The 10646-nt window shown below is 53.3% G+C and overlaps 1 protein-coding gene across 4 annotated transcripts in view; it reads right to left on the reverse strand.

Annotated features, from left to right (window-relative positions):
• Positions 1-1557: 1557 nt before the first annotated feature.
• Positions 1558-10646, reverse strand: part of Epn1 (epsin 1) — a 22658-nt gene continuing 13569 nt past the window's right edge. For 3 of the 4 annotated variants that reach the window (XM_005369304.2, XM_005369303.2, XM_013354544.2), the window contains 8 exons: positions 7214-7338; positions 6783-6857; positions 6114-6197; positions 4544-4847; positions 4080-4190; positions 3859-3945; positions 2353-2610; positions 1558-2177 (listed from right to left, as the gene is read on the reverse strand). In XM_005369304.2, coding sequence (XP_005369361.1) covers positions 1969-2177; positions 2353-2610; positions 3859-3945; positions 4080-4190; positions 4544-4847; positions 6114-6197; positions 6783-6857; positions 7214-7338 — 1253 coding nt within the window. In that variant the 3' untranslated portion in view covers positions 1558-1968. The remainder of the gene's footprint in view (positions 2178-2352; positions 2611-3858; positions 3946-4079; positions 4191-4543; positions 4848-6113; positions 6198-6782; positions 6858-7213; positions 7339-10646) is intronic. The other variant, XM_005369307.2, reaches the window with a different exon arrangement.

Here is a 10646-nt window from a genome sequence, read left to right on the forward strand (position 1 = left end):
GGATTCTCCTGCATGGTCCCCATCTCTTCAGTAGCACTGGCAGTACAGATACACACTTCTAGTACCTCCCTTTGAGTTCTAGGCATCTGACGGAACACAGGTCTCCACACTTGCACGGCCAGTGCCTTACCTACTGAGTTGCCTCCTCTGTCTCCACCATCAATCTCAAGAAAGGTTCTCTCACTGAAGCTGGCGCTTACTGAATGGTGGTTAGCCAAGAGTCTCCAAGATATACCATCTGTGCCCCACCCATCTGCTTCCCCTCACTAGCCAGATGGAATTAAAGGCTGCACCTTGCTTATGGTAGGTGGTGGAGGCCTGAACTCATGCTTGCACAGTGCTGAGCCCACTCTTCAGCTGCCTGGAGAAGAGATTAACTGAAGAGCCCTCTCACTGCTAGGAGTTGATGTGCGAGCTGACTCATCTAGTCATGGGGATCACTCCACACCCAGGTGCTGAGCCTCAGAGGCTTCTCTTAATGGCAGCACCCGTTAAAACTCTGGTGGCTGGAATATTTTGGAAAGGGGCATACATGAGACACAATCAACCTCTTTGGTGTTGCTTTGCACTTCAGACTGTACGGGATGAAAGAAGATGCAAAGAGGACATGCAGAGGCTCAGTCATGGCTTACAGGCCATGCTGCTCTTTTCTTCTTGTTTTTAAGACATGGTGGACAGGGCATCAAACCTTACCCTCCTCCACCAGGCTGGGCACTGAATGAACTGGAACCATCTTCCTCCTGTGCTTCATTAACTGAAACTGGTGTAAAGCTCAAAGGCACAAAATCACCACATATACTTCCTTTGGGGCACAGGGTTTGACCAAGTGGCCACCCAACCATAAAATCATTCACTCAACCCACAAGACAAAGGACCCTCCTGCCTCACAGCAGAACTGAACTGCCCTAGGAATACCTCCCCCTCAAGCAGGGCCTAGAACAGAGGAGGGCAGCTGAGCACACCTCCCACCACCTCCAGAGCACTCAAGACGACTGCTCGGCAGGCAGACATCTACCAAACCAACCTGACCCCAGCACCCACCTACTGACATAGTTACCAAATGTGGTCTAGCAAATGACAAGAACATGTAGCGATGGCCAAGGGATGCCATCTGGTGGTCCACTGGGTTTAGCCAGAGGAGGCTAACAAGGCTTCCAAAGAGCACTGGGATGATGAATTAGTGCTCCCTGTGCAGGACTGGGTGATGCCAACAATAGGGGTTCAGTATTACTATTTCTTGGCAAAAAATCTTAATAATCACTCAGCAACTGACTAACCCCAGTCACAGCATCTCTCTGAAGTCTGGCATTTAAGGACTCTCTTAGTTCCCAAGTGGGGCCTTCAGAGCTGAGCCCTGAGTGGTCTATGACACTTATCAGAGGTGGACTGCTCCTACAAGGGCCAAGCCTGGCCACCGTCACCAGTTCACCCCAACTCCAGGAACTGATTCAAGGGATCCAATGCTTCAGCAAGGTTAGCTCCCAGAGGGAGACAAGGGATGGGACGGGTCTGCCCTGGAAGAGCTTCTTAGGGACACACGAGTAGTGGACGGGAATGTGGGAGAGCCGTACACATGAGAATTGCCATTTATTCCCGAAGTTGCCAAAATCATCACCAAGGATTCACCAAGGGGTGCCAAGGGAACGAGGAGGCTCAAACACTGATTGGGGGTTGTCAGGAGTTTGGAGGAAGGTGGAATGGGTGGGGGAACCCAGGCTGTTCTTCCCCCATCTAATGCCACAGAAAAGATCCTCCTCTGGCCGGCTCCCCTCCCCATCCCCCATGTCCAGTTTTTCTCAGGAGGAGGTGGGTTGGGGACTTGGGAAGAGGGTGTAGTGTGAGTGGGCCCCAGGAGGGGGAAGGGCACTGGGGGGAGGGTCCCCCGTTTCACATGCACTCACAACACTGATCTCCCAGGGAACAGAAGTTAGGGAAGCCAGCTGAACCAGGCCTTCCTCCTACCCTGGATTATAGGAGGAAGGGATTAGTGTTGGGGGCTGGGGGACCCGGGGGCATCATAGGAGGCAGGCCAGGGCCTCCACCAAGAGGAGAAATGTAGGTGGGTGGCGCTCCAGGAACTGGGGGCACAGGACTGAGACGGAGCTGGTTCAGGGTAAGCGTTGCAGGGGGTGCTGGCTGGAAAGGATTGGTGACGGAGGGGCCAGTAGCCGGAGCTCCTGCAAAGAGAAGAAATGATAGACAAAGGAAGCAGGTAACAAGTGCTTGTCTGCCCAGATCTTGTGTCCTGGGATACAGCCCAAGAGAAGAGAAACATGCCTGCTCCATGAGACTTCTGCTCTGGAAGGACTGAAGGAAGGCTCAAGGATGCAGAGTCCCACATTCCACACTCACCGCTTGGCAGGAATGGGTTGGAAGCCTTGGATCCTGGTGGTGTGGGGCCTGGCCGGCTCACCAGCGAGTCCAGGTCCACGAGGGCTGCGTTGGGGCCTAGGAATGACTCCGGAGTCTTCCGTGTGGGAGGGGTGGGAGTCGGGGTTGCAGCAGGTGGAGGACTCCCCACAGCCTCAGCCAGAGACCCCCCAACCCCACTCATGTCGAATGCACCAGGGCTGCGGGCGGGCACCTCTCCTGCGAGCAACTCCAGTTCCCCTGGAAGAAGCCAGAACAGTGTTCAAAGGGACTGGCAGATCTACCCTAAGTTGCGGGGGATGGGGTGATTTGAGGTCTCAGGAAGGGACAAAGTTTCACAGTGGCAGGCTAAGCTGAGCCTGGACTCAACTATGATGATCTTACTGTCGCATACAGGTAGAGGGAATGACAGAATCAAGATGTCAGGATGATTCACAGTGACAGTTTCAGGAAGTACGGTCTCTAATGGTTGCCTAGGGGGCACCAACAATCTCAAAGGAGTACCTCCCCCAAGGGAATACTCCAGTTACAAAGCCCCTATGAAGTGTTACAGTGCAGAAACCTGGAGATATCCATGACCCTGGGACAGGTCAAGACAGTTATGGGAAGCAAGGCAGACTTTTTCCCTCTGGGAATTAACAAATGGAAACCCATTTCTATACTACAATCTGCATTTCAATGGAAGCTGGTTTAAATAAAGGAAATTCAGTCAAGCCTGGGGTGTATGCCTGTAATCCTAGCACTTGGAAGGCTTAGGTAGAAAGATCACACATTTAAGGCCAACCTGAGCTATAGAAAATACAGCAAGATTCTGGCCCCACCCCACCCCACCCTCCAAAAACACTGCAGAGTTGGGGATGTAGCTCAGTGGCAAGGCACTTACTTGCTTAGCATGAACAACAGGGGTTCAATACCAGTGTCACAAGAAAAGAAAAAGCGGTGTATGGGAAATACCTAGAATTGTAGGCACTGGGGCTGAGGCAGAAGGATCACAAGTTGAAGGATAACCTGGGTCACCTAGCAATGTATCATCTCAAAAGAAAGTGACCAGCAATAACCAACCCCTGAGAGAGGAGGCCCAGGCCCACACTTAGGTCAACCCACAGCTGCCAGGAAAGATGGCTGGCTGTACCAGTCTGCTCCAAGGTCTCAGAGACACCTGGTTAAACAGCAAAAGACAGCCAGGGGGAAAGCAGTGAGGAACACAAGGCAGGGGTCAACATGCTGATGCCACTTCTCCAATTCCTATCTCACCACCCCCACCCCTGCCTCAATGAATGACCCAGAGGCAGAAACAGGTCAGACAGGAGCATATGGACGGGATTTCCATAGTCATACATCTCTCTGGGAAGGGGGTGGCTGGATCTGACTCACTCTGTCTTGTGCATCCTACACCCTCAAGTACAGCAGGCACCACCCGGAGCAAGGCAGAAACAAGAAAGACAAGGGTCTGGGGGCTCTTTGGGAGTCAGGAGGAGGGTGACTCACCTGTGCTGCTCCCAGAAGTTGGCAGGGTAGTGCGGAGTCGGTCAAAGTCTGAGAACTCATCAGGCTCTGTGTCAAAGCCCCCGACTGCTATGGGGGCCAAGATGTTCCTGTTCAGCACCTTCCCGGAGTCTCTAGTTCAACCTCCTCCACCCTCAGGGCCCAGACAGATTCAGCACTCACACCCGGACTACCGCCCTAACCCAGCACAGGGCAGCCAGTACCTGCAGTGCCATTGCTGCTGGGCTTGGCAGGTGAACCTCCCCAGGGGTCTGAGAAAGCCGGGGCAGGTGCCCAGGGGTCAGAAGATGGGGGTCCACTGACAGGGGCCCCACCTAGATGAGGAAGGAGGCATATCAATGAGTAGTCCACCTCTCCTGCTTGGGCAGCTGCTGCTTCTCAGTCTGTGATGGCCCAAAATGACCCAAATGACTAGCCCCACCTTCAGGCCCTTCTGCCTACACACACATCTGCTTTCCAGTCAGGGTCAGGCCCTCTCATACCTGCTCTCAAAAGCACCCTCAACCCCTCCGTCCCCTTGTCCCTTTACAGTCTTCCTTACTCAACTTCATACAGCCAGATGCCCAAGCCTGCTCTCTCTGCCCTGGCCCGCACTGTGCCCAGGGCATCCCTTCCTAAAGGGGTAGCTGGCCCAAGGGGTTGCAAAACAGCAGATGGTGGTGCTCACCATCAGAGCTTCCCCATGGGTCAGGTGTGGGCCCCTCTCCAGCTGCAGGAGCTGGAGTCCCACCCCAAGGGTCAACAGAGGGCCCTGTAGGGGCTGCAGGCCTCCAGGGATCCCCAGAGGCTGGCGTGGGGGCTGGACCACCCCAAGGATCAGCAGCTGGAGGGACAGCAGGTCCCCCCCAAGGGTCTGAGGCAGAAGCAGCCGGAGGGATGGCAGTAGCCACAGATGCTGGGCCCCCCCAGGGGTCTGAGGCCTGTGGAGGGGCTGGGGTTGTGAAGACGTCAGCAAGATCCATGAGAGATGACTGTGGGAAAAGGAGAGAACCACAGATAGTCAGGAGGCCGCTACAGGTGGCTGCATCTCCTCTCCTCAACCCTAGGTCTGCCTTCCATCTATCCTCCCAATTCCCCAACCTGGAGACCCTACCCTGCACAACAACTATGGGGTCTTCTTAGTGAAGACAGAGGTCACCTTCCTCCCTGCAACCAGCAGAACTACAAGCCTTTCCTCACTCGCTGTGTGCCTTGGTTGGATTTTTAAACTGCTCTAGCCACCCCCCTCCCCCGCCATGCACGCCTTCCTTGAGCTCCCACCAAGTCACCCTGATCAAACTTCTGATACCATGTCACTGTCCTGCAGAGACTCCCAGCAGGGCTGCCTGCCTGTGCAGGTATCAGGTCTTCCCCAAGTGGCCACAATTACACTCAAAGAGTGCAAAGGGCAGAAGCAAAAACAAGTGAGACTTCCCTAGTCAGATGCAGGACCTCCTAGGTCTAAGGCCAGCCTGAGCAGACACTGCTGCCTATCAAGAAAGCCACACTGGACCTGGGGCTGGAGCAGGCCGAGTACTTGTCTAGGATGCAAAGTCCTGGGTTCAATCCCCAGCCATGCATAAAATCATGCATAGTAGCACGTGCATATAAATCCCAGCACTCAAGAGAGAGGAAGGATCAGAAATCCAAGGTCAGCCTGGGCCACATGAGCCACTGACTCAAAAAAAAAAAAAAGCCCTAAAAAAAGAAAAAGTCTTACTGGCTAATCACATGGAAACAATCTGGAAGCAGGTTAGGCACACACGGTAACAGAGTTAAAGCTACTCAGGAGTAGCTACAATGCTAACACGGCTGCTGCTACCACAGGCTCAGCTCCGAGTGCAGCCAGTCCTGACAGATCACACTAACCCTGTCTACATGCAGAACCATGAGGAAACACCTGCGCATGACCAGAAGTAAGCATGATCTAGGAAGTCTACCACAGCTGTGAGTGAGCACAGGAGGGGCTGACCTTGGTCAAGGGAGGCTCAGGCAGGGACTGTCAACCCCTAGTGTCTAATAGAGACAGAGTGTTTGGATGGCATATAGCAAAACAGTCTGAGCCCCATGTCCTGCCTCAGCTGGTCAGGCTGTTGTTACGGCTTTAGGCCCTCTTTCCTTCAGATGTTTTGGCCACAAGGGAGGCAGGGCAGAGAGTGTCTCTGACTTAGCACTTACTTTATAAGACAATCCCCTCTGACCACAGGCAGCAGGGCAGGAGGTAGTGAACCCAAAGGGCAGAGCACACAAGCACTCACCTCCTCTTTGCCCCCAGTCTCCCTCTTGCTCTCTTCTATTGCCATCTGCAGCCTCAGGTCATCCCCACGGCGGATCCGTTCTTCCTATGGGAGACAGAAGCAGCCACACAAGGTAGGGTTCAGAACATGAGCCATGGGAGGGCAGCTGGCCCAGCCTGGAAATCCCCATCCCAACCACCCTCTCCTCCACTCTGAAAACAAAAATGGAAAAAATAAAATGGGATGTGGACAATGTATGGAATGTCGATGGGAATGGGACAACTGGGTCAAAGGTGGGGCAGGAGGCAGAAGAGCTGATGTGATCTAGAGAGGGAAGGGGCTTGTGTATGGCACTACCAAAGGGGTAGCCAAACCTGGTTAGGAAAGCAGCTTAGGGACACACTGGGACCCAGGAAAAGCAGGTGACCCTCTCATCCTGGCTTCCTGCTGAGGTGCAGGACTTAGTGATGCTTGTAACCCGAGGTAGCTGCAGCAGATGTACCTCGAGATAGCCAGGGTTCCCACCCTGGCTTGTTTGGAGCAAGGTTTCTATAGCTAAAGTTGCTGAGATAGGGCTGGAAGTGAACACACTGTATTCAGGGGAGGCACTTCAGGGACACGGGGTAAGGACCCACGGAGCTGAGCAAGGTGGAGGGAAAGTCCTGGGAGGGGTAGGGAGGCCACTCTGACCTTATCGTGCTCCTCTCGGCTCAAACTAAGGGCCAGCTGGAGCTGGACGTCATCCTCGGGACCGCAGGACGGGGGCTGGCGGAGAGAAAGTATAAGGGGCAGGGCAGGGGAAGCCAGAGCCAGAGGACCAGGCAGAGAGGCAGGCCAGTAAAGGGACAGCAGGCCAGGGCTGAGCAAGATCAAGAAAGAAAAGGACAGTGATTCTCCCAAATTGTTGACAATGGGCAGAGAAAGCAGCTGTGCACCTGACTGCCAAAGCACAGGACAGCCTCGTGGGAGCAAGGAGCTAGAGATGGAGGAACAGGAAGCACCAGAAAAGAGACAGAGCAGGGACAGGGAGAGGGAGAGCAGGTGGAGAGTGAGGCGGGCGAGGCATGAGGACAAGATGGCAGAACAGAAGTCGGCCCCTCTCCCTCTGCTGCGCCCCATACCTGGTCAGCTTCCTCCTTGCTCATGGCCAGGGCCAGCTGGAGCTGCAGCTCCTCCTCCCCACTGCTTTGTGGCCAGGCCTGCTCTGCCTCAGGGGGTGGCCCAGAGCCCACAGCTGCTGAGGAGGCTACAGAGAGAAAGACATTAAGACACAGATGGACGAGAGACCAAAAGTTGGGAACCCACAAACATGGGGCTGCAGCCCAGACCCCAGAACAGTGCCCCCTTCCCAGGTCTTTGAGGCCCAAACTGGGAGGGAAATGAGTGGAACCAGAGTCCGGGGAAGGACAGAGGGTAGCCCCACCCTCAGAACAGCAAGTGGCAGATAAGAAAGATCAGGGTGCTGAAGGACAGCCGGGTTTGATCAAACATCAGGGCCCAGGCCTCCAGGGGGATCCTTCCTAGTTTCCCAGGCTAGAACTCCCAAGAGAGCAGACAAGGGCTTCCTTTCTAGGCAGAACTGCAGCCCTGGCAGGAACAGCTGGAACTTCAGAGGGAAGACAACATCTGTCTAGACTACAGAGCCCAATGAAGGGAACAAGAACCCCTGGTGTCAGGAAGAGGAGGAAACGGTAGGGACAGGCCACATTAAAGTCAAGAGTGGCTCCAGGGCCAGCAGAAGGTGGGAAAGGTCAATGCTGTGCTCCCAAGAAGACAACCGAGACCCCAGTCCCTACAATCAGCATCTTTCATCACTCCTGTCCCACCACTGTGCACCGGCACTGTCTGGAAGCTCCATGGTGGCTCCTGATTCTCTGACAAGAGGGCAGGCTCACTAACCCTGCTCCAGCAGTGGTTCAGAGCAAATCCACATACCACTGAAAGCTGTCTGCTCCTGTCCCCAAAGCACTTTCACCCTAGGACAGATCCTGCGTGCCACTCAGGAGGTGGGGTGCTGGCAAGCCATACCCCACTGTCAAACCTTTACTGTGCAAATACCTTAAGGCTCCCTCCCACCTGCCTAGAATTGAATGTACTGCCCCTCAAGGCCCCACTTCAAGGAAATGGGCATCAACTAACAACACAAGAGCTTCCCACACCAACTACCCAGCTCTAGGCTGCAACCCTTCCCAACTCCCATACAGCCCTCTTTCCTCTCAAAGCTCTGGGAAATGGGTCAGCAGACTATGGCCCATGGCCAAAGTCAGCTCTTTAAATGGTTGAGAAAGAAAATGGAACAGCATGTTAAGACATACAAAAGTTGTTAAGAAATTCCAACTTAAACTGGGGTGACAGCACACACCTTTAATCCCAGTACTTGGGAGGCAGAGGCAAGCAGATTTTGAGTTTGAGTCTAGCCTAGTCTACAGAGCAAGTTCTAGGACAGCCAGGGATACACAGGAAACTCTCAAAAACAAAAACAAAAAAAGCCAATCCCAATTTCAGAGTCTATGATGGGAATGTAGGGAGTGTGACTGGCTCCTCCTCTGTGTGTGGACCAGCTGAAATGTATACCTCAGGCTCCTTAGTCAGCAAAGCACAAAGTGCTCAAGCATCTGGCTCCTCAGGAGCTTGGCCATGTCTAACAGCTAAGAAACCCTCCTCGTAGAGACTAGGAAGACAGCTCAGTTAAAAGTACTTGCTGAACAAGTATGAGGACCAGAGTTCAGATCTCCAGGATGCACCAAAATGCTAGGTAGACTTAACGGTTCACTAGTAATCCCAGCCTAGGAAGACAGACAGGGGCTCTCCACAGCAAGCTGGTTCACAAGACGAACTAGCATGTTAGTGAGCTCTGGGTTTGACTGAGACCATGCATCAAAAAGAACAAGGAATAGAGGGATGAATGCCAGGGCCTCCACACACGTGAAGGTAAGTACAACCCCCAACACACACATATGTATGCATACCGCACACCTTCCATGAAGCCAATCAGGCTTGCTACAAACAAGTCTCCCAGCCCAGCCCAGGCCTAATCAGAACCTGCTCTCCTCACCCTCCACTCTCTACCCAGGGGCACAGGCTCCTTCCCTCCGCTGTATTAGGGAATAGTACAGTGCCTGTACTCTCTACATGAGCACACCCCAGCGTCAGTGTCCCCACATCTGAGTGGGAGATAACACTGACCCCAACGTGATGCACCAGACAGAAGTCCTCCAGCTAGAACCAAGGTCACAGGATCATGACTCCATCTGCCCTCACCTCCAGGGTAGCACTGTCTCCCCATCCCACAACCACATGCAAATCAGTTTTACAACAGCCTTCTACAGACTCCCTAATGCTCATCCCACTTTCCCAACCTTGGCCCCTTAGCATGAGAAAATGAAACCCACACCTGTCACTGACCATGTCCCTAGACAGACCATAGCCTTATGACATGGGACACACTATATCTCCTTATGCCACTTCCATTTCTTTTTAAATATTTGTCATCATCCACTAAACTTGAACACAGCATTCTAAGATCTCAAAAAGTCAACTCCCAGGCCTTGCCATGACCTTGCCATCCCCCTCACCTGTGATGCTGACTTCCTCTCTGTGCCATTCAGGGTCTTTGCATTACCCTTTAGCTACAAGGACAATCTACATAAGACCTGACTGGCGGCTCAATCAGGCCTGAGCACGAGTATCCCCATTAGGGGCTGACCTAACCCTGTACCTGGGGAGCCCTGAGCCCCAAGCAACCTGACAAGATGTGGATGTACCTGCCTGAACACTCCAAAGACCAAGGCAAAGGTCAGGGACTCTGTTGGCTGCCCTCACTATCTGGACACACCTGGGTCCAAAGGAGACATTCAGCAAAATTGCAGGCAAGCTGAATGAAATTTCTAGACCATCCCACAAGGGAGGAAAAGGGTGGATCTGTTGAAATGGGCCCACAGGAACAGAGTGATGTGGGAGTGTCATATATCAATCTGTTGATTTCATTGGTTAAACAATAAAGAAACTGCTTGGTCCTGATAGGTTAAAACATAGGTGGGAGGAGTAAACAGAACAGAATGCTGGGAGGAAGAGGAAGTGAGCTCAGAGACACCATGCTCCCCTCTCCGGGGTAGACTCAACAGCTCTGCTCTCTGGAGCAGAGACACCATGCTCCCCTCTTCTGGGCAGACGGACGCAAAGAAGCAAGCAGCCAGGTCAGACATGCTGAATCTTTCCTGGTAAAACCGGAGCTACACAGTTTATTAGAGATGGGTTGATCGGGATATCAGCATTAGCCAGTAAGGGCTAGAGCTAATGGGCCAAGCAGAATGGGCCAAGCAGTGTTTAAAAGAATATAGAGTCCGTGTAATTATTTCAGGGTATAAGCTAGCCAGGCGGCCGGGATGCTGGGGACACAGCCCCGCCGCTCATATTACTACAGAATGGCGCCCAACGTGGGGCAACAATTTCTTGGGTCTACTCTGCTTGCTAAAAGCAAGCAAGCGCTCTCATCTAAGAGAGGCTTCCTGACTCAGCTTCAGCTGCAAAACCCTGCAGCTCTTAAGAGGTCCT

Source organism: Microtus ochrogaster, unplaced genomic scaffold, assembly GCF_000317375.1.
Source record: "Microtus ochrogaster isolate Prairie Vole_2 unplaced genomic scaffold, MicOch1.0 UNK47, whole genome shotgun sequence".
NCBI lineage: Eukaryota > Metazoa > Chordata > Mammalia > Rodentia > Cricetidae > Microtus > Microtus ochrogaster.